The sequence below is a fragment of the Squalius cephalus genome (genome assembly GCF_949319135.1).
Source record: "Squalius cephalus genome assembly, chromosome: 18".
Lineage (NCBI taxonomy): Eukaryota > Metazoa > Chordata > Actinopteri > Cypriniformes > Leuciscidae > Squalius > Squalius cephalus.
The window spans coordinates 17,153,513-17,176,516 of record NC_137139.1 but is presented as its reverse complement, the minus strand read 5'-3'; the positions used below and the strand labels follow the sequence as shown (position 1 = coordinate 17,176,516).

Genomic DNA, 23,004 nt, shown 5'->3' with positions numbered 1-23,004 from the left:
AAAAAAAGAATGTCAGACATTTAGGGACAAGTGGCGAAGATAAAAATCGTTGTCATTATTTTCTTTGTGATTAAAAAATAAGAACCAAAAATACACATTATATATAGGCCTACACAACATAATGTACAAATGAAATAAACAGTGCTTTATTTTTTCAGCCACAGTAGGTGTATTTAACTGTAGCATTCAAGAAAGAAACTGAATAAATATAAAAATAAAACACTACATAGAATTCACTGTATAAATTATACATTGATTCTCATTAAAGCTACTATTAAAGCTCTCAGAGGAGCGAGTGATTTTCTCTTTGTGTTTTATTAACATTAAAATTAATAATATTAATTTCCCCCAAAATGAAAATTGTCATAATTTACTCTCTCAAGTTGTTTTAAACCCGAATAAGTTTCTTTCTTCAGTTGACAATAAGTTATTTTGAAGAGTGTGGTTAACCAAACAGTTGCTGGTCCCCAGTGACTTCCATAGTATATTTTCCCCCACTATGGTAGTCAATGGGGACCAGCAACTGTTTGGATAGCCACATTCTTCAAAATATCATCTTTTGTGTTCAGCACAAGAAAGAAATTAATACAGGTTTGGAACAACATTAGAGTGAGTAAATAATGACAGTAGTTTCATTTTTGGGAAATCCCTTTTAAGGACAAGCGGCAGCATGTTTACCATTAGGCTACTGTCACTTTAAGACTTTAGACATAACTAACTAACTGTGTTTATGTAAACCTATTTGACAGTACAAGCACAATAAGACTCGAAAGATAACTTAGTCCAGTAACCAGGCGCTGTATGACAGGCTTTTAGTGCCTGTGTGCTTCGAGTTTATGAGCTCAGAAAAGCGCATGTTAGAACAGCGCACAGCACGCGACTGAAATGTTTAACCGGCAAGGCTTTAAAGCACATGCAAATAATTAACTTTTGTGAATTGCAGTGTCCCGTGAGTTTAACTATCTCTGCGCCAGAGGTGGGTAGAATATCCAAAAACTGTACTCAAGTAAAAGTACAAGTACTTATAGAAATATTTACTCAAAGTAAAAGTAAAAGTAATAATCTTAATAGTTACTTGAGTAAGAGTAAAAAAGTATCCAATGAAAAAACTACTCAAGTAGCGAGTTACTAGTTACTTCGGATCAAAGTGTGGCTTAAAGCAAACCAGTCTTGTGACCATTAAGTGACTTTTATTTTACTTTGCTTGTACTTATTCATTTTTGTCATTTTGTATGTTACAAGTTTTGTATTTCTGTAATTTGCCAAGGGACTACGGATGTAAATTAGCCCTGTGGCTATAATCTGGCATGTTTACGTCTGTTTTTGTTGTTTCAATGCAGATGTTCATTAATGTGCATTGTCCCTATCAAATAAATAAATAAAATAAAAAATAAATAAATCATATAGGCCTATATATATATATATATGAAGACTTCATGATGCAAAAGCCTCTGAGTGCCATCTGAAATTTTCTTCTAAAAGAGCATTTTTATCAAGCTTGTATATTTAAGTTCAGTAATTTCACTTTAATGACAATTAATTTAAGTACTTTTCATTGCCATTTAAGTGAAATAACAACATAAACATACAAGCTTGATAAAAATGCTCTTTTAGAAGAAAATTTCAGATGGTACTTATAGGCTTTTGCCTTTGAAGTCGTCATATATATAAAATTATTTTATTTATATTTTTTTTATTTAAATGACTATTATTATCATAAGTAGCTATCTTTGCAACAAAAACAGAAGAGAGGCGTAAGCATTATTTCTGCCATCTGTATAGCCCGAAAATCATTGCCTGTCCGTTGGTTTGTATAATAGTAACTTATACAACTACATTTGGATTATTAGACAATGTCGAGATAAAGTGAATCTGCAGAGTGTTGCATTCAAAGGCATGTAATTGACACAGAGAAGAAAGAGTTAAAACTCGTCACATGTGCTCGCGCTCATGACTGCTACTGAACATCGGAACACAAAAAAAACAAATAAAAGTACATCGACGGATCTTCTTCTGTCTGTTCTCCAAAATATAATAAAATTTATATTTAAACCAAGCATGTTTAAACTGGTTAACTGTGTCTACGGCAGGCAAAGGCATTCGTTTTCAAGTCGAGTTCGCACGCCACTGCGCAACAATACATAAACTACCGCGGGATGGCGGGTGTTCATAAACTGTGAACAATGGTAGCTTATTAATGTATAAATTAATGTATATGTCCAAAAAACGGGTAATGTCATACTTTCTAGTAGTGCTATCATGGCCTAATAATCTGTTTGGTTGTAGTAGTGCTATCATGGCCTAATAATCTGTTTGGTTGTAAAATGTATTAGGCTACCTGAGTGAAATGAAATCGAATATATCGTCCTGTGGAATCATTCATTCACAGACAGCTTACGAAGATGTTCAACTAATAATGATCTTCATCGCTGGCAAAAATATGATGCATTTGAAGATTTGCTCTCACTGACTGTACTGTAGGTCCACTGCCACTTCATCTAACGCTCTTGATTTCCTTAAATCTTCCTGTTACGACTCTGAGTCGAGTGTGAATTGAAATCTCTTCAGACGATTCAGTGCGTGCAGGAACTGAACAGATCATTCAAACTGATTCGCGAACTGATTTAGACAGATCTAACTTGTTGTTTGATGAAGTCTTTGAACAGAATCGACTCAAAAGAGTGATTCATTTGTGAATTGAGCATCGCTCAAGCCCAGAAAAAAAGATACAGCGCGCTTGGAATAAACTACGCATTTAACAACACATATTGCATTAAAATAAAGTAACGAGAGGAACGTCGCCCAACGTAACGAAGTAAAAGTACAGTTTTTTCATTAGAAATGTACTCGAGTTAAAGTAAAAGTACCCACATTTAAATCTACTCTTAAAAGTAACATTTTTCCCAAAAAGTACTCAAGTAAATGTAACGAAGTAAATGTACTTCGTTACTACCCACCTCTGCTCTGCGCTAACATGTGATGTGAATGTACGTCACATTGTACAGTATGTTGAGACGGAGGCACTAGAACTGCAACTGATAGAATGTACGCTGTAGCATGATACTACCATATTTCTTCAAAGCAGATCGTGGAGACATTTTAATCGCCCACGATCAAAAATCGTGATATCGCACACCCTTAGTTCTTAGAAATTCATGTTGATGTATTCATTCATGTATTCATGTTGACTTCATATGGTTTTGAAAAACCTTTATACTATTTTCAACAAACATTTAAATGTAATAGCTCAAGTAAAAGTGCTAATTTTGTTGAAAAATAATTTATCATAGTTTTCATAAACATTTCACTGACAAAAACAGAAAGTTTGTGATGAAAATCTATATCTCAATCACAATGAGGGAGATTAGATGCGCAGATTTCAATGGTAACATACTGATCTACCCAGCGGGATAATAGCATTGCTGCATGTCTTATAAAATGATTAAAAATGTCAACATCTGTGAGAAAAAGAAAAACAGACATGTATAAATTTCACATTTGATGTCAAGGAAAACAAGACCATTTGTAAACAGTGCGGAACGACGTAACAATCTCTGGGATAACAGTAACACAAAGAAATTTACAATACAATACAGAGCTCGAAAATCACGATTGCACAATGGCTCGGGACAGTTGAAGGAACTGATCAAAAGTTTATCATGCATTTTCACGTGTTTTGCCAATTTAAACAAAGATATTTTAAATTATTCATGCACAAGATGCAGTTTTCTGTGTGCAGCACACACACAAAGTCACCTCACAGCATACAAATACTGAATTGAGTTCTTTCACGTTTTATCGCGCTTGAAAGGACAAATACACAAATATATAAATGCCCGTTTTGGTGAGTATTCATTTAAACATTTGGTTATGTCTTAAGTGAAAGTAAACAATTGGGAGATAATCGGATGTGCATCAGTTCTTGAAGTGCCAGGAGCCTAAACCTGCTGCTTTCTGAGTCCTTAAATGTTAATTCAATCAACAAAAGATAGAGAAAATCATGTAGTTCTTTAAAATATTTTACATATACCATTAATAATTAATAAATAACAATAATTGTTTTTATCATATGGCATTTTACAGTTCAAACTAACCTTTTCATGTCATAAAAAAGGTAAATTTAGTCATTCTTAGTAATTTTTTACTAAGAAATAAAAGATTACAAACCACTTAATTGTCACACATAGGTTGCAGCAGAGATGAAACAGGATCTTAATGCAGCTTTCACTTTACTTTTCAAGAACAAACTCAAACCTTTATTTAAAAAAAAAAAAAAAAAAAAAACTCAGGAATAACAGGCCCATGAACAGAACAACCAACATACCACAACATAGAACTGATGAGCTGAACGAAACACAGGGCTTAAATAGACAGGGGCTAATTAACTAAACACACCTGAACAGAACTAAACCAATCAGTGCTAATACTGAGCTAATAAACGAACCGAAAACCAGCCTAGAAACAAAGACATGAACAGAACTGGGGCCTATACCATGAAGCCGGTTTAGGTGGCTAGCCAGGTATGTTTCAGTTTAGTTTGCGCCAATCCTGGGTTTTAGGCACTATGAAAGTGGTTTGGCTTTTAGCAGTGTTCATCGCCATAGTAACTTGCGCTCCGTGGCTAACCTGGTCCGGAACAGGTTATGTTCCAGGTAACTTGGCTGTGAGCAAAGGATAAAGTCACTCCACCTGTTTCTACTCCAAATTAAAGGTCACTGCATAGCAAATGATTTTTAAAGACAAAATCGTCTGGCTTTTAGTAATGCTTATTTAGAATAATAATTTTGTATGATTTAGGTAATTATTATACCCTTAATCGACCACACATGTACAATTTTAGTTCATCAATTATTATTACGCAGAGTTTAAATGAATAAATATATAAAGGTATTATGAATACGCTTTAGAATCAATAGATAAAGCTATAAAATGACTACATGTGAGCTTAAATGTTCAATTCTCTCTATACCTTTATCAACTGTATAAACTAACTTCACAACTTTTACTTGCACTGATATACAGTAGCGAGAATTTCTTTTAGTTGTCCACTTTCATAGACAGCTATTTTCTTCTTGCTGTGTACATTTGTTTAAATTCTTAATATTTTAATACTTTTATTTAATAAGTGAATTGTGCTGCTTCTCTCGCGAGAAATGAATCGCAGTTTCACTCTTTCTCAGCGTGTGATTGGCTGTTCGCTACTGATGTCACTCCTAAACTCAAGATCAAAGCCTGAGTTGACAGAGAAAGTTGATGATCAGCATCGTGGTACCAACAAAACCTGGGGCCTATACCATGAAGCCGGTTTAAGTGGCTAGCCAGCTATGTTTCAGTTTAGTTTCCGCCAACCCTGGGTTTTAGGTACTATGAAAGTAGCTTGGCTTTAATCGGTGTTCGTTGCCATGGTATCTTACGCTGCACGGCTAACCTGCTAAAGTTTGGATGCCAAATGGCCTGGCTCCAGTGCTTGTCTCACAAATTTTCCATGAGTCTGTGTTGTGTCAGCGCTTTGAGGAAAGAAAGTTAAATTTGGTACAGTACAAAACACTGTTAATTTGAACTGAGATAGAAAAACCTACACAATAACCCCCTATCATGACCCTCAGTCAGGGCCACAGCACCACTTCAATGTGGCCCTCAGTAAAACCAGAGTGAAGATAGAGATGACCTTTGGCATCCTAAAGGCACATTTCAACTGTGTTCGGCGCTTAAGAGTCACCAGAGTGGGCATCACAGATAGTGGCTGCATGTGCCATTCTGCACAATATAGCCACCAGTAGAAAGGAGCGAGAAACACCACAAAACCAGCTTCTCCCCGATGAAATCACACTTGACCTGGTGCATCAGCTGGTGCAGATGTAGATGCAATCACCATACAATATTACACTTAATAAAAGCACATTGAAACTGCAGATAGGCCTCAAACTGTTTTATTGGTTTTGTGGGATGGGAGGGAGAAAGAGAGCAAGAGAAAGTTGCATTAATAAATATTCATACTAAAGTGTTACTTGGTTAAATAAGTTCACATACTGAGATCAGTTTTTTCCAGCTGTTTGATCTCCAATTTTTTTTTTCTGGAACCTCCTCAGCTCACAGTCCAGCTCCTTTAGTGAACAGTCTAGTTCAAGACTCCTTTAGTGTGCAGTCTAGTTCAAGTCTCCTTTAGTGTGCAGTCTAGTTCAAGTCTCCTTTAGTGTGCAGTCTAGTTCAAGTCTCCTTTAGTGTGCAGTCTAGTTCAAGTCTCCTTTAGTGAACAGTCTAGTTCAAGTCTCCTTTAGTGTGCAGTCTAGTTCAAGTCTCCTTTAGTGTGCAGTCTAGTTCAAGTCTCCTTTAGTGTGCAGTCTAGTTCAAGTCTCCTTTAGTGTGCAGTCTAGTTCAAGTCTCCTTTAGTGTGCAGTCTAGTTCAAGTCTCCTTTAGTGTGCAGTCTAGTTCAAGTCTCCTTTAGTGTGCAGTCTAGTTCAAGTCTCCTTTAGTGAACAGTCTAGTTCAAGTCTCCTTTAGTGTGCAGTCTAGTTCAAGTCTCCTTTAGTGTGCAGTCTAGTTCAAGTCTCCTTTAGTGTGCAGTCTAGTTCAAGTCTCCTTTAGTGTGCAGTCTAGTTCAAGTCTCCTTTAGTGTGCAGTCTAGTTCAAGTCTCCTTTAGTGAACAGTCTAGTTCAAGTCTCCTTTAGTGTGCAGTCTAGTTCAAGACTCCTTTTGTACAGGGCCCTGACTGAGTCTGTTTCCACCTGAAACATAATTCCACCACAAACATTATCATTACAAGTTTTCTGGAGGCTCATCAAATCACAAAAAGTTCCTTGACTTCCTACAAACACAGGACTGACTGTAATTTATGTCAAGGGTTTTAAATCCTTACCTTGTTCACATTTCTTCTGAAGCCCATTGAGGTAGAGGCCTCAGTTTCTGGGGCAGGTTGTGAAAAATCTTACAATAAAAGAGATGTGTAAGGGCCAGTACCTTTTTTATGCCACACATTCAAATGTTTGCCATAATAAAAAGCCCAGTGCATTCACATCAGCAGCTGTCTGAGAACACACAGACAGAGTGTCTTCATTTCCTCCACCCTAATAAATAAAAATAGGCTAATGTAAAGCATAACTGTTGTAAAGCAGGTTATGTTTGGTGTTCTGTCTGCTGCATACTGACCTCTGTGTGGGAGACTGTGTGTGTGTGCTGGCTTCAACACTGTATTTCCCTCTACTGCAGAACATACAGTCAGCCATATTTAAAACTTAAAAAAAGTAGTAATGTATTGCACACGTACCCAGTGTTACTTGCTTAGAGGAGCCAGCACCAGGGTCAGATTGTACAGCACCTGTAATCACATCCATAATCGGCCGTCCCTTATTGCCTACTCAGAGCCAACTCCTCCGCCACAGTGTATTCTGGTTTTCTGAATTTAACTCTTCATTTCTGTTTGCTGCAAACAAGTGTTTGTGATAAAATGTTCACAAAAGTAATAAAAGGTTGTGGTAAATACTCACCACTTTGAATTATATTTTTAGATTTTGTCTTTATCTGCTGCCAAGAACATTTGGAGTTGGGGTTGCATCTAAAAATCAATGAATATTAATCTTTCTTAGTACATGCACATTTTTTATATATGATAAAAATAGGCTATATTACACATATAGGATACACATACATATAGCCTATACATACATAATTTTACATAAATATAGAACGTATTTGTTTAACTTACACATTAACAATCAGCAATCTTTCTCCAACAGTCTTCTCTTGCTTTGGCAGCAGAGACCGTATTGTTTCGAGCTTGAAATACATATTTAAATTCATCGTAATTCTGAATGATTATCTCTTGCTCCTCCGTGGAAAAATATATCGCTCTCGCTCTACCCGCGATTGGTTGTTCAGTGTCGACGTCTCTCTTTTATGTGCACGTACGCGTGGAGTAATCATAGCTTAAGGATCAAAGCCTGAGTTGACAGAGAAAGTTGATGAGCTGCATCATGGTACCTATAAAGCCTGATTGCATCGGTTTGGTTTTGTCAACTCAAAACTAATCCTGTAACCCCGAGTTTGTTCAGCTACCTTCATGGTACAGGCCCCTGGTTGGATTGGTTTGGTTTTGTCAACTCGAAACTAATCCTGCAACCCTGAGTTTGTTCAACTACCATCATGGTACAGGCCTCAGATCAAAAACAAACTCTAAAAGTGAACTCAAAATGTGACAATAATATTTTTTTTATTTAAATGAGTCTTTTCCATTCATTATATTAGGACAGTTGTATCATCCTATTAGTTTTTACTTTATGCCCCTTCAAAAATAGCCAAACAAGTTTACATTGAATTAAATTGTGAATTCATGTCAGTTCATATGTATTTTTTTTTAATAAATTAATAGATCCAGACAAAAAAATAGCATCATGTTTTTAACCCAAAAATGTATCTTTCTCTTGTCAGGATTTTTGGCTTTCCTGTCCACTACACGGATGTTTCTAACATGGGCCGTGGCGCCAGACAGAAGTTGCTGGGACGGTCTTGGAGTGTCCCTGTAATCCGTCACCTGTTCGCCCCATTAAAGGACTACTTTGCATGTGAATAACACACGTAGTCCATGTTCAGTTAGTCCAAAGTCACACAACAAACACAATAACAAAGTACAAAACCAAATGTCCTCAATAAGGAGCTCTTGGAGAGCAGCTAGTCTCTGATTTTACAAGACAATCTCAGATTTGGAAAGATAAGCTGAGAAGTTGGGCTGACTTCAGGATGAAGGTAGCCTTGCCCTTGACCATCAGACCAAACTCCAGGTAGACACTGTGCTGTGACACTTAGAGCGTCGCTTAGTAAAAACACAGTTAGCTTTTGTACTAGATGTTTTTGAGATTGATGTGCCTGTCAAAGTCTTTGAAACTGCCAGGGTTCGTCTTGACATGCCGTTAGCATTTCTTCTCATGGAAAAAAAAAAAAACACAAAAATGCCTTACAATCTCAAACTTTTTAAAAAAAATTGAACAAAACATTTTACAGTATCTTACAATCCTTATTTTGCTAAGAAATGCACAAATGTGCAGTTTTCTTATCATGGCACAGATTCAGTACACTTGCATGCGACACATTTCCATGGTATTGTTGGTGTGAGAAAAATACTTGATGCAAACTTATCAATGCAAACTTAAACACCAAGCTGTGAGCCCTTACAAATGCATTTAAAGAGATGCATTAAAAGATTTGATTCCCCATTCGTGTTTCATACGGCCTACATTCCCTCTGTAACATTGCACAATAACAGTATAACCGGAGGGTGTTTTTATTAGCATAACCTGAGGGCATTAGCCTGCTGAACTTAGTTGTTTTCTTGACAAGTAATTAGTGTCAAGTTATTGCTCAAGATAGAGATCAGTGTACTGTATTTTAACCTTAAAATAATGTTTACAAACTTAAACTCATTTCAACACATTTTTAGAGCTTCCATATTATACCTTGTTTTTTAGATTGACCTCTAAGATGAGGGACTGGTGTAGATGTAAAATGTCAGCTCTGTATGGGTTTATCTCACATAGATGCTTTCATGACTTAACACTGTTGTTTTTATACTGACTGTTGCTACATACAATAACAAACACGTTGTATCAGGCATTGTATCATTGTAGCATTCTGATGCCTCATCTTTCTAAAACACTTAATGTGTGGTGCCTTTTGAAGAGAACAGACACATCCTGCCATACGAGGGTTGAGAAGAAGATTTCTGCTTTTGTTTATTAGACCTAATGCTGTAACACAAACTGTTTTATATGTCTAATTATATGCTTAATGAAAACTACTGTCCAAAGACAGAGCTTGAAGTGGAAAGTAACCTTTAATACTTCATAAGTCATGGAACTCATTGTTTAGATATTGCATGTAAATTACACTCATTTGTTCTGTAAACATCTTGACAGGCAAAAAATGTATGTAAAACAGCACAAATAGCTTACTGTCATTGTGTTTTCTTTAAGTTTTTTGTTGTTGTTGTAGTGTAAACACAATATTGATATCATAGATCTAATATTTTGCTTTGTAGATCTTTAAATTTGATGTATAACGCTGTCTTTTTACTTGTTTATTTGGTAACATAATGAACATGTTAATCTATACTTTTGAACATTAACAGTGCTTTTATACAGTCAATTTATATGTACTTTTATTTTTTTATACTTTTTTCTGATAGTTTTTGTATACAATTTATTTTTCTTTTGGGACTTATGGTATAAAACATAAAAAGTAACCAAAAAATGTTAGTATCCTAAACAAAACCAATAAAGACAGACTCCAAAGATTGTGTTTTGTCTATACTGCTTGATTTTAATGATGTGGTTATGACTGGCAATCATATCTGGGTCGTTCCTGGGATTCGGTCATTTTTCCGTCCCCCAGACTTTTTAAAGTGGTGGTTCACCAAAATGAAATGTTCAAAGCTTTTTGCAATAATTTGGTATGTCCATTATAATGAATAAAAATAATTATTGCATTTAAATCATTTTTAGCATAAATAATGTCTTTAATTTACTTTAAATTTCAAGCATTGTGTCATGTCCCTGAGGCATTTCACTGAATTTGTACTTAGAAAATATTTAACAAAATGTGCACAGTAACTATGATTTTTTTTTGACAATATTGCATATATTAACTTTCTAGTGAAAAAAATATATTTTTTTTTTATAAAAAACAGACTATGAAGTCATGTCCCTGAGTCTGAGCTCAACCCCAACCATTCGCCGCCCATAATAATTTAGACTTCACCCATATGTACCAGAAATGACATCATTCAGGTCTCTTTAACAGTGGTGCAGAAGATGGTAAGTAGTATCCTACTTTTTATTCATATTTTTGAGGTGTATTTTAGTCAGGGAGGGTACTGTCAAGCTTAACATCTCAGACCCATCACATAAAATAAAGATGGAAATTTATTTTTCGAATTTTTATTTTAATCCACAAGAATATACAATGTGGGAGAGACAATTAAAAATGAAAGCATTTCTTGCTGATTACCACCTGACATGTTAAGGACTAAAAATGTTGCTTTTAGATACATTACATTTACATTAAATTAGTTACAATTTAATTTCAACATTAAATTGAAAACATTTTTTACAAAAAGAAAGAGACCACAGTCAAACAATTACTCTATTTTAAACTTCATTCCCATGAAAATGTGTAAATTATCATAAATGTTACATTTGTAATCATTATTAAATTGTTATGAGGGACACATGAGCTGTATAATAAATAATAAAAGTCTTTATTGCCTGAGGTGGGAAAATATGATTTGTTGGAGGTTTGATGATGTTTAGAAAATTAATCATATGTAGTTTACAAAATCCAACTTAAAATATTGCTGAATCCCAGGAATGACCCAACAACCAATTTGAAATTAATGTTTTAATTTCAAACGTATAAAAAGTTGAGTCCTAAACACTGACTAAACCCACTTTTACCAGATATATGCTTTTAAAATGTCCAGGGAAAACACAAAATACTGGATTTTGTCCAGTGAAATACTCGCAAAATCTGTTTGGGGAATATTTAGTCAAATCATTTTATTATAGGAATTAGGAATATGAAGCAAAACATGGTTCCAACTGAAACAACACTATAGTGACCAACAACCAAATGATTGATTTTTCTTATCCTCCTTGAGCTGCAACACCAACTTTCGCCTCTTTCACATAAGGACACATCATTAAACTTAAATCTTATAGTAGGCTTCTCAGTTTTCAGGCATTTTATTGGTATAAACTCAATGAGTAAAGATCTTCGAGATGAAAGGGAGAATGTGGGAGAATATTTCAAAAACAAGTCTGGCACACTCAAACATGTACCTATGAAAAGCTGCACCACAAAGACTATGTACTGACACTTCTACCAGTGACTGAAAAAATATTTATTTACAATAAAGCAATATACATAAAGAGACTGTGGAGGTACAGTTTACTACAATCTGCAGTCAATCCATAGCCTATACTGCATGAGATGCTCACTGTGCAATATGCAGTGAATTAGTATTTGCACATCTGTGCTTTATTCACAAGATGAAATGGTTAGAAAACAAAACAAATCGGAGTTTTGGGTATCTCTGTAATATTGCTACTGGATACTACATCGTTTATCCTGTACACTGCTTCAATTAAATAAGGTAGGCTATTCAATTAAAAATCTTGTGGTATGCACGTATATCACTGTTGTCAAATTAGCTTATTATGTAGCAAGCTTGCCTCTTCGATAGGCCTATTTTTTTGTCTCGGTCAACCTTTTAAAATTCATATTTAGTTAAAACAAAGCTCTTTTTCAACAGTCGTGCAAACGAACCCGCTAAAATAAATTACTTCCGGTTCATCCATGGGCGCCAGGATACGGTATTGTAGCCTGCCTAACGTTAGTTGTTTTGCAAATAGTTAGTCAACTGGTATTACAATTGTATGGTAATATGCTATTCCGAACGTATTTTTCTTAATCTACCTGGTTCGTCTTATGTGTTTTAACTATTAATTTACATTACAAGTAACGTTAACGTTACAGAGATGTTTAACTGGCGTATTATTATATAAAATCGTAATACATCCGGTCAGCATTCAAATGCTGAATTCGGATAGACTCTCGCTACTAGCCTTTTGCCATAAAAAGGTATTGCAGAAATGTTACTCTATGCTATTCCGAATTCAGTCTGTTTTTCGTTCCCTTTGCCGTTTGAACCGTCTTTCTGTCTGTGACACCAAACAACAGCATTCGAATGCGGGCCGGGTTGTAAAAAGCATTTGATTGGTTGGACCAACTGAACGAACACGCCCCCATCACAAGCGAGTCGTTGTTTTGAGTCTGAACGAGTCGGCGGGCGCAGCACTGCAGTGAGTGAAGTGAACAAAGATCTGCAGACCAGCGGAGATGCCGTTCGTTTAGTTCGTAATGTGAATTAGTAAGTATCGTAAAAGAGTATAGAAGCCAATAACAGTTCTTTGGAATCGTTTACAACAGCATAAAGGGAGCGGAAGAACTGAAGTGTTGGGAAAACGCGTAGGATATACGTTTCAAGATCTCTTATTAGGTTCGTAGACATATGTAACTATAAAGGAAAATCATACTCGTTTCGGTCGCGAATGACTCGGTGTTTTTAACGAATCGTTTGACTCACTTGCAAACACACAAAAAGACACGCACTGGTCGCCACCTACTGGGAAATTAAGGTAATATCCGTGAACGAATCTTTTTGGTCAACCGATTCAAAAGAATCGAATCACATGGGATGAATCAAAATCCCCAAAACTGATGTATGGTGTTTCCACGTTGCAAAACAGCAGAACGAACGCGTGCAATAGAACGTTTTTGATTCCAACGCGATCGACTTCCCTGCGTCAAATTGACCAATCCGATGATCCGCTGAAGTCGCGGGATCGCTACAGGTAGGACCGATTACCAAAACACTGAACCGACCTTGTGGTGGTGGTAAGTAGTGGTAAATGTTATGGATTTCTCTTTATCTGTGTAACTTGTACACAGTGAATGTAAATAGCTGGCCGCGCGACGTGAGATGCGGAAATAGCTGTTCGCGCGAGCTGCAAATCAGGGTAACGTTATCGCTAAAGATTGTTATGCATCTTTGCATTGCATTGGTTTAAATATATATATATATATATATTATCAGAACAGTTAAGAGTGTTTGTAGTTATTAATATGTGGTTGCTTAACTTCAGTAAAAAGAACATTTACATAATTTCGTACACATTTTATGTAGATTAAAACACTGCAAGCACATCTGAGTTTAAAATATATACATTTATACGCTTTATGACGCCTTTTTTTGTCTCCAAGTTATTTCTATAGTGTGCGCCTTATAATCAATACAATAAATGTTTACAAGTAACATGAGGGAAAACTGTACCATCTCGTCAAAGAAAATATATTACTTAAAATAACGAGTTTTTAAAGCAATTTCCAGTCACCTTAACGCGGTGTGTGAACCTAATAATGTTGAATAAATTGCTAAGTGTTTAGATACAGCAGTCATTTTAGCATCAAGTTTCTGCAGCAGACAGAAACATGTTTTTAAGACATTAGTTTTTGTCTCTTTGTTTCCCTGCTGCCGGTGTCCCATCGTGCAGTGTGGAGGAATGGCTGCTGGGAGCGGGAGGCCGCTCGCGCTTCATTGGCTCCAGCAGCTGTTTCCTCCCTTTAAGTTTTCGCGGCAAATTGAGGGGTCCGCGTGCGCATATGCGGATGTTTTTATTTTATATTTTATTTTCAAAACGACATTTAACTTTAGACTAATAAACTAATCGTCTTCATCTGTGAGGACTTCCTGGCAAGAAGAAAACTTATTTTGTTCGGTTGTTTGTCCTTTCAAACCGATTTTTTGTTTGGTTGAGTGAACAAAACCACATTAATGTGGTTTGCGCATGCATTATAAACTTGACTTTTTTCACAAAATGTCAGAATCTGTTGTAAAGGAGTTATTACATACTTAATACTGCCTTTATGTGTGTATCATTGTTAGGTTACCTATCTGTAAACAATTATTTATCATCATATAAGTTTTCAGACTAATTCATTACAATATCTCCACAGGTTATGGGAAAATGGTGGTTAATGTAAAGACTGGAGATGAGAAACACAATCTCAGTGAGCTGTTGGACTGGCTCAATGACACACTGCAAGCCACTTTCAGTCAAGTGGAGCACACCTGCTCAGGTATTTTTGTTTTCTGGTTAATTAAAACATTTTAATTGAATATAACAGCTATGTTGACACTAACTGCTATTTGCTAACTTTTTGTATGAAGTCAGTTTTGAAGTTAATATAATTTTCACTAAAACACTTTAATGGTGTGGTTTTCAGGTGCTGCTTTTTGTCAGTTGATGGACATCATTCATCCTGGATCTATCGACATAAATAAAGTGAAGTTCACAGCTAAAGAGAACACAGACATCTTGAATAATTTCAATCTGCTACGGGAAGCTTTCAACAAAGCACAAATCAAGAAAGTGAGTTTGTAAACTGGAAAAAAATGCAGTTAAATTAGATTCAGGTTCACATTTTTCTTTTTTAGTTATACTGATATGCAGTTACATGCATTTTTGTCAACAGATGCTTTTTTTTTCTCCTTTTATAGGAACTGGAACTGAAATTGTTGGTGAATGGAGACACCCTGAAAACATTAGATTTGCTTACATGGTTCAAAAATATGTATGATCACAATTTTGCTAAGCAGAATTATAACCCTCAGGAGGGTTTTTTTGAAGAGGAAGAGGTGTCATTGAAATCAAACCGAGAGTTTGGAATGTGTAAGTGTTTAATTTTTTGAGTTTTTATTATTAATATTCTGATATTATATATTATTGATATATTGTCTTTTTTTTTTTGTTGATAGCTAAGAAGGTAGAACATTCTTCAGCACTCTACAGTCCTGCAGAAACAAAGCATCTAAACCAGAAAATGCTAAATGCTAAGAAGGTGTCAGATGAGTCTTCCTCCTGGATGTGTTTCATCAGAAAGTATTGCCCATCTACCTCAACTGATGCTGGATCAAACTGTACCAATAGCAAGTACAGTCTAGTATTAGGCAAGAAATGCCGGGAAGATATTACAGTCTTCTGCAGCCAGACTCCATACTGCCTTTATTTATACCATGCTGTGGAGCTTGAGGATGAGAAAGAGACCAGTGTGGTCTTGTTGGGATTTTTTGACAAAGCTACTGGGGAAAACAAGATCAGACTGCTTGATGTTCTTAATCTAAAGGAAGAGACTGCTGATGCCATCTGTACCTGCATTGTGGAGATGCTGAGGAAGTTCAGAATACCTCTAATGAACATGGCAATATTTTATTCAAATTTCCCAGATCATGAACATGTTCTCGCTGGTCTAAAGCTGCTGAAACCTGGGATTGTGTCTTTATGTGGACTTACAGATATGACAGGACAAGCGTGTCATAATGGTTTCATGAAAATGGAGTTTTCTGGCCTGATTCTGAATCTCATCACAGAAATCTACAAACACTTTCCATCTTTCCCAGCTGCTCTACAAAACTTGCTTGAAGATGTTGAGGGGTCGAACTTCAATAATCTCCTGACGTCTCAAAGCTCTCTATTCTGTAGAATAATCCAGAAAATGACTTTGGCTTGGTCAGACCTTGAGAAATACTTTGGATCTCAGGAAACAAATGAAAAAGCAATCTGTCATCTTCTCAGTGATCCCAAAATAAGACTCAATGTCCTCTTTCTTAGCCATGCTTTGCAACCGCTTTGTGATTTTCAGGAGAGTTTTGACCGAGGTGTCGGCGTGACACAGCTGCTCCAAGATGCTTCTCAATTAGTGAGATGTTACACAGCGAGTTTCCTCAGACCAAAAGCAGCAGAGTTTTTTCTTAGGAGAGGAAAGACCTCGCTTGTACAGGACACAGTGGGACATTTACCCAGAGGAGAGGTTCAAGTTGGCAAACAGGCTGCTGATTTTCTCCTGCAATGCTCTGCTGAGTTGTCTGACTACTTGGAGACATTCCACAGTTCCATCATCTCCTTCTACACGACTGTTACTGTTGATATTGTTGAACGCTTACCCTTCCCAGACTCCACCCTGAGAAACTTCTCATTAGTGTTGAGTCCAGGAAAAAAGCTTGAGGTGACCGGCAAAGTCGTCCAAGATTTAGGTGTCTGTTTTGGGGTTTGCTCAAGCCCTGAGAATGTCAGCTTGCTCACTGATGAGTTTTTGGAGTATCAGTTCATTGACGAGGGTGACGCACACCCAGCTGACCAGTCAATGGAGCAGTACTGGAAGACCGAGCTGAGGATTATGGGAAGGACATCTAGTTTTGGGAAATTAATCATTAGCTTGTTAGCCCTGCCCAAAACCTTGAAAAAAGAGGTCATTTTTGAACAGGTGAGATATCAGTGTGACAAAATATTTTTCCAACCACTTTTAATGTACTAAGTTTATGAAAATGAGTTTAGTTTGGAGACCTATGATGATATTAAAAGTGTCTAGAACATCCAGACCACTTTACCTCCATAGAACCATCTAGAACATTCAAGCATTATGACAGCGGGTTGTACTCAAGCAGACGTCTAAAACTTTGGTTTGTATTTTTATGTGTGGTTGTCTGTATCTCAGATGATTCTACAAACTGACAGTCTCAAGGAGGGGAGAATGGAGGACTGTGAGGAGAAAGACATGGCTGAGGACGATGTCACAGACAGCAGCTCATATAAAAGTGCTCCATCACATCTCAGCCCAGAGACTCAAGGGAGCATCACATCCGGTAATGAGGCATGCATATACGCTACAAGGCAAAATAAAAGACATCTCTGAACTTAACAACAAATTTATCAAAAGACATTTAAGGAGCTGATCTCTACTTGCTTTGCATCACACTATAACAAATGCATTTGATTTTCAGATGTCATTGACTTAACGGAAATGGATGATATTGTGCCAATTGAAGTGGAGGACATTGCACCGATGGAAGTGGAAGATATTGTACCAATCTCTTCTGATTCAGACACAGAAAGCCAAAATAACACAGAAGGTTTTAGACTCTATTCAGATATTCCAGCTAGTGGTATTTTATCCTTAGTTTGTACAGTTCTGCAACATTGAGGCAGGTCTAAGTGAAACTTGCATTGCCCTTTTTTTCCAGGGGATCTGCCATATGTCTCTGTAATCTTAGATGATGATGATGATGATGAAATCACTGATGATGACGACGATTACAACTGTGATGCTGGTGATGTCATATGGAATTATGCGGTAAATATCTGCTTATTGGTTTTTGTTTAAAGTTCAGTTATGGATATCTCTATTGAATGCTTTCCTTTTTCTGCCAGAAAAGAAAAGGAAATACATCTTCAACACGAAACCGTGAGAAACCAGACAGTCCATACCAGGTAAGTTCTATTATTAGGTATTAAAAATACCTTTTCTATTGCTTCTGTGCATCTAAGTTAAAGCAGAAGTATTACGTTTCTGTGCCTTTAAGGATTTCTTTAAAATGGAACAGGAGAATGTATTTTAACATAAATACATTTAAGTAAGGCCTCAGACTCTCCATTCAACAACTGCTGTGTTTCTCTCTTTAGGATGGTTACACAGTCGGTGAGATGGTTTGGGGGCCAATTGAGGGCTTTGGTCTTTGGCCTGGACTAGTTCAGATCTGGGACAGCAAGAGGCCTTGTGGCTCCATACGTAAAGTGATTTTCTTTGGGAACAGGATGCTGTCAGAGGTACAAAAATGATTATGCAGAGTCTCATGTGCGAATATTGTGTTATTCTTTTATTTATTCAATGAGAATTATCATGTTATATATAATTGTTTGTCTTTTTGCAGATCCAAGCTGACGATCTCCTGCCCTTCTTTTCATTTGCTAAGTGCTTCTGTTCTAATTCCTTCGCTACAGTAAAGGCGTATAAAGATGCCATTTTCAGTTCTCTGCAGGTAATGAATTTTGCTAATTTTGTTATTAGTGCTCTATGGTCCATGTAGAATGCAGTTTGCAATTTAGTTTTAGATTACTGTCTGGAAAACCGGTTTTGGGAAGCTAAGTCTAATTCTGTCCAAAATTTCACTGGTAATAATTTTGTTTGCACTCTGTAACGCATTTGTTTAAAATTCCTCTCGGTGATGCTAGTTGCACAGAAATTGCACTTACCCTTAAAGGGTTTCAAAAACTTCCAAATGTTAGTACAGAAACATCTTTGCCTCTCATTGTGTGATTTGTCATGTGTCTCCAGGTGGCGTCCAGGCGCAGTAGAATGTTTTTTTCCCCTAAGACGGACTCTACGGATGAGCTGCTTAGAGTTATGTTGAACTGGGCCTTTGGAGGCTTTGAACCATTGGGCCCTGATGGACTTCAGCCTCAATCAGAATACAGTGGTATGCAGCAGTTAAGCACTGAAGACACTCTTTGACCTGCTGTATTTCATTGCATGGACTGTAGCATCATATGCTGTATTAATTTTCTGTATTTCTATCTTTCTTTCTCCCTTAGACAAAATTGATATGCCTCGATCAGTGAATGGGCACATGGGAAACCACAAAGACCATACAGGAAAGTTATTTAAATTAACTGTATCTCTGAATAAACTCCCTGAATCTCTGGAACTGAACGATGGCTCGATAGACCTTGGGACAACAGATGATTACAGAAAACGCACGGATCCGAAATGGAATCAGAGATCCTCGCAGACTGTGAAGACCCGTAGAAAACAAAAACATGCGCAACGGAATAAACATCAAAATGTTAAACCAAGCATACAGATAGAGTCCAGACAGAACAGCCAAAAAAGACGTATGTACACAATTGATAGTTATAGATAGAAAGTAAAAAAAAATCCCATGTAACCTGGTGTTTATTGACTTGTTTTCAGATCAAATGGTGCATGAATTTCTGAAAAACAAGAGAAACATTGAGGGTGAGAAATCATTTCATAGATATTGCAATAAGTATTGATAATGAGTAAAGTTCATCCTAATTTTACTTCTCTTTCTTCTCAGAGTTCTGTTTATCATGTGGGAGTGTGCCTGTTGAAATCATCCACCCACTCTTCGAAGGAAGGCTGTGTTCAAACTGCAAGGTACTATATTTATAGTTATACAGCTAGAATTCGCCACACATGGGTTACAGCTATACCTGCTACACTTTTTACCAAAAATTGCATGAAATCAAGTATACAGTCATACAATATCCTTAGACAAACATTTTCAGTAGGTTCAGTAGCTATGCAAAGAATATCACTAGTTTTAGCTGAATGATTTTAATGGTCTGTCTGTTTGTTTGTCACATGTAGTACAATTTCACGGAGACGCTGTACCGTTATGATGAAGATGGCTATCAGTCGTACTGTACCGTGTGCTGTTCTGGCATGGAGGTCATTCTGTGCGGCCATGACAGCTGTTGTCGGTGAGTCTTTATAATATTGGTTATTCAAAATATAGAATCATGTCACTGTCATTTTTCATTTTTTGACAGATCTGAAAACAAGGCTAATTTTCATCCATGTGAAATTCTATACGGCATCTACCCTAACTAAAGTCTATTGTCAATAAAAATCACTTTGTACATCAATGTGTACAGTGTTGAGACAAATTCAAATAAAAGAAATGGTTAAAAATTAGGACCCATTTTGGAACATTCGCACATTAGTTGCTGAACGTTATAAATGCTTTGGTTTTTCTCAGAAAAGAGCAGTGGATATTTATTAAATAAATATGTTTAAGTAATATGTTCCCATTTAGTGATTGTATAAGCATTGCAGATTTTCATGTTTGTTTTTGTAAAGGTAGATAATAAATCAGATGGCAGACAGACAAGAAGCAGACAACATTTTATTCTTACCTTTTTATGTATTTTAAATTTTCTCTCATTTGCGGTTTTGGTAGTGAAACAAACTATTTAAATAGAAAAATGAAGTATCTTCTCTAGTGTCCTTAAGCCTTTGAACCCCACTTTGTATAGCTGAATTTGGTCTCTTTTCTTTCTCTAGTTCCTACTGTGTGGACTGTCTGGATATCCTTGTGGGTGAGGGGACCTTCGACCGGCTGAAAAATGTGGACCCGTGGACCTGTTACCTGTGTGCACCTGAGAGCAGCTCTGGAGCCTTGAAGCCCAGGCATGACTGGAGCATCCGTGTGCAGGAATTCTTTGCCAACAACAGTGCCATGGAGTTTGTTAGTGTTTGTTTCATATAGTTCATCATATTGTAAAAATATTGGATGATCTTCCTGATTTGTATTTGTATTTGTATTGGTTTGACTTCTGACATTTGTCCTCCTCAGGAGCCCCATCGTGTTTACCCATCAATCCCTGCTACCCTGCGACGTCCACTCAGAGTCCTTTCCTTATTTGATGGCATAGCCACAGGTAACTTCTCATCTTCCTGGACCACTTGTAGTTTAATACACGTCTATCACAGTATGTTCTTGTACTGGTCATGTGGTTCATTTAAATGCATTTTCGTGCTTCAGGATACCTCGTTCTGAGGGATCTTGGCTTCAAAGTGGAAAAATATGTGGCCTCAGAAGTTGATGAAGAGTCCATTACCGTCTCCATGGTCAACCATGATGGAAAAATCACTCAAGTGGATGATGTTAAAAACATTACGAAAGAGCATGTATGGTTGCAAAATAATTTTTTCATCATCTTGTTTGTTTTCTGTCTATAAATGTACAAATGCACTGAGATTTAATTACAAATCAAAAGAAGAATCTGCTCATCAAGTTTATTCTCTTTCATTGTTCAGATTGAGAAATGGGGCCCGTTTGATCTTCTCATCGGTGGAAGTCCATGCAATGACTTGTCCATAGTCAATCCTGCCCGGAAAGGCTTGTTTGGTAAGACAAAAGTCAAAAATCTGGATACTGACTAACTAACACATGGTTCACACATCAAATTTAAGGTTTTGTTGAACATGCAGCTGTTGAGCGGACTCAGGGCCTGGTCTCAAAATATAACATATTTCATTGCATCTGAGATTCTCTTTACTCTGCAGAGGGCACTGGGCGGCTCTTTTTTGAATATTATCGGCTTCTGAATGTTATGAAGCCGAAGGAGGACGACCCACGGCCGTTCTTCTGGCTGTTTGAGAATGTGACGTTCATGGAAACCAAGGTTAAAGCGGACATTTGCCGCTTTCTAGAAGTGAGTGTGATTCTGTTGTGTTTGATAAAGACTCAGCGTTTTCTTGTCAATTTAAATAGCTCATGTTCAGGCTGTAAGATTTTTCTCAGTAGAGTAAAAACAGCTGAATCTCTCCATTTTTTAAAACATTTTTTCTAGTCACATGGTGTAATAAGTGTGTGTGGTTTGTTTTTAGTGTAACCCTGTGCTTGTTAATGCTGTGAACGTGAGTCCAGCTCACAGAGCAAGATACTTCTGGGGGAACATACCTGGCATGAACAGGTGAGTCTGTTATATTCATATGACTATCACACCCACTTAAAGGGATAGTTCACCCAAAAATGAAAATGTTGTCATCATTTACTCACCATCATATCAAAATTTTCATTTTTGGGTGAACTATCCCTTCTGTGAAATACACTTAACTGTGTACAGTATTTAATTATGATATTCATTAAGCGTTTTCTTCTGTTTTGATCAGACCAATCATAGCATCTCAGAAAGATAAACTCAGTCTTCAGGAATGTCTGGAGGCCGGCCGCACTGCAAAGGTTTTTCATAAGTTTCTAGCCAAAGATATGCAGTACATGGTTAATGAAATTATGTCACAGTAGTGATGAGTTGTGACATCTATAATGTACTTTGCAGTATGACAAAGTTCGCACTATCACTACACGGCCAAACTCACTGAAGCAGGGCACCAATGATGCACATTTCCCCATCACCATGAATGGAAAAGATGACAATATATGGATCACAGAATTGGAGAAGTAAGTTAAACTTCTATTCCTTTAGCTGTAAATAAAAATGTAAGCATAAATATGTATTTAATGTATGCTCTCTGTCACACTTGCACTTTGACAGGATATTTGGATTTCCGAAGCATTACACAGACGTGAAAAACATGGGGCGTATGCAGAGGCAGAGAGTGCTGGGGAAGTCCTGGAGTGTCCCTGTCATAAGACATCTTTTAGCACCACTGAAGGATTACTTTGCTTGTGACGAGGTCCCCTTGAAATGAACAGAAGATTTTATAATGATGATCTTAATCTTTTTCTGTCAGTGTGACTCAGAGACTCAACTACTCAGGGACATGAGAGTTTGTTGCTTTTCATTTTTTTAACCTTTTTTTAACCAAAATGTTATGACTAAGAACAGATGGAATAATGGATGCTGGGAAAACTAAAGAAAGTTGGTTCCATTTTATTGAAAATCACAGGTCACTTTTTAAAAATGTTTTCTTTTTCTTTTTTTCTCTCTCAATTTGTAATCAAGTTAAGCTTCAAATAGATTGACAAATTTGATGTGGGATTGAGCAAAATGAATAAACCTGGTAAATGTGTTCAGTGTTCATCTGTGTCTAAAGTAAATAATATTATCAAATAAATCAAAAGATACAA

General features: G+C 36.7%; 2 protein-coding genes across 9 annotated transcripts in view; both read left to right on the top strand.

The window, feature by feature from the left end:
• Positions 1–10,287, top strand: part of dnmt3bb.1 (DNA (cytosine-5-)-methyltransferase 3 beta, duplicate b.1) — a 52,952-nt gene extending 42,665 nt beyond the window's left edge. For 3 of the 6 annotated variants that reach the window (XM_079848159.1, XM_079848155.1, XM_079848157.1), the window contains one exon: positions 8,427–10,285. In XM_079848159.1, coding sequence (XP_079704285.1) covers positions 8,427–8,568 — 142 coding nt within the window. In that variant the 3' untranslated portion in view covers positions 8,569–10,285. Of the gene's footprint in view, positions 1–8,426 lie in introns of all 6 variants that reach the window. The other 3 variants (XM_079848160.1, XM_079848158.1, XM_079848156.1) reach the window with 2 other exon arrangements.
• A 2,051-nt stretch (positions 10,288–12,338) lies between these two features.
• On the top strand, positions 12,339–22,955 carry LOC307145215 (uncharacterized protein). Of its 3 annotated transcripts, XM_079848115.1 has the most exons (26): positions 12,457–12,629; positions 12,729–12,918; positions 14,565–14,687; positions 14,835–14,980; positions 15,109–15,280; positions 15,367–16,871; positions 17,103–17,250; positions 17,389–17,517; positions 17,629–17,738; positions 17,816–17,875; positions 18,068–18,211; positions 18,316–18,423; positions 18,720–18,861; positions 18,977–19,276; positions 19,356–19,400; positions 19,483–19,562; positions 19,776–19,888; positions 20,472–20,655; positions 20,764–20,848; positions 20,953–21,098; positions 21,228–21,318; positions 21,477–21,625; positions 21,801–21,886; positions 22,086–22,155; positions 22,253–22,374; positions 22,469–22,955. In XM_079848115.1, exons 3-26 carry the CDS (start codon positions 14,576–14,578, stop codon positions 22,623–22,625), a joined length of 4,404 nt encoding a protein of 1,467 aa, XP_079704241.1. In that variant the 5' UTR covers positions 12,457–12,629; positions 12,729–12,918; positions 14,565–14,575; the 3' UTR covers positions 22,626–22,955. The 3 variants fall into 3 exon arrangements, with proteins under 3 accessions (XP_079704243.1, XP_079704241.1, XP_079704242.1); XM_079848117.1 differs by lacking the exons at positions 12,457–12,629; positions 12,729–12,918 and adding an exon at positions 12,339–12,361; XM_079848116.1 differs by lacking the exons at positions 12,457–12,629; positions 12,729–12,918 and adding an exon at positions 13,275–13,402.
• The last annotated feature ends 49 nt before the right edge of the window (positions 22,956–23,004 follow it).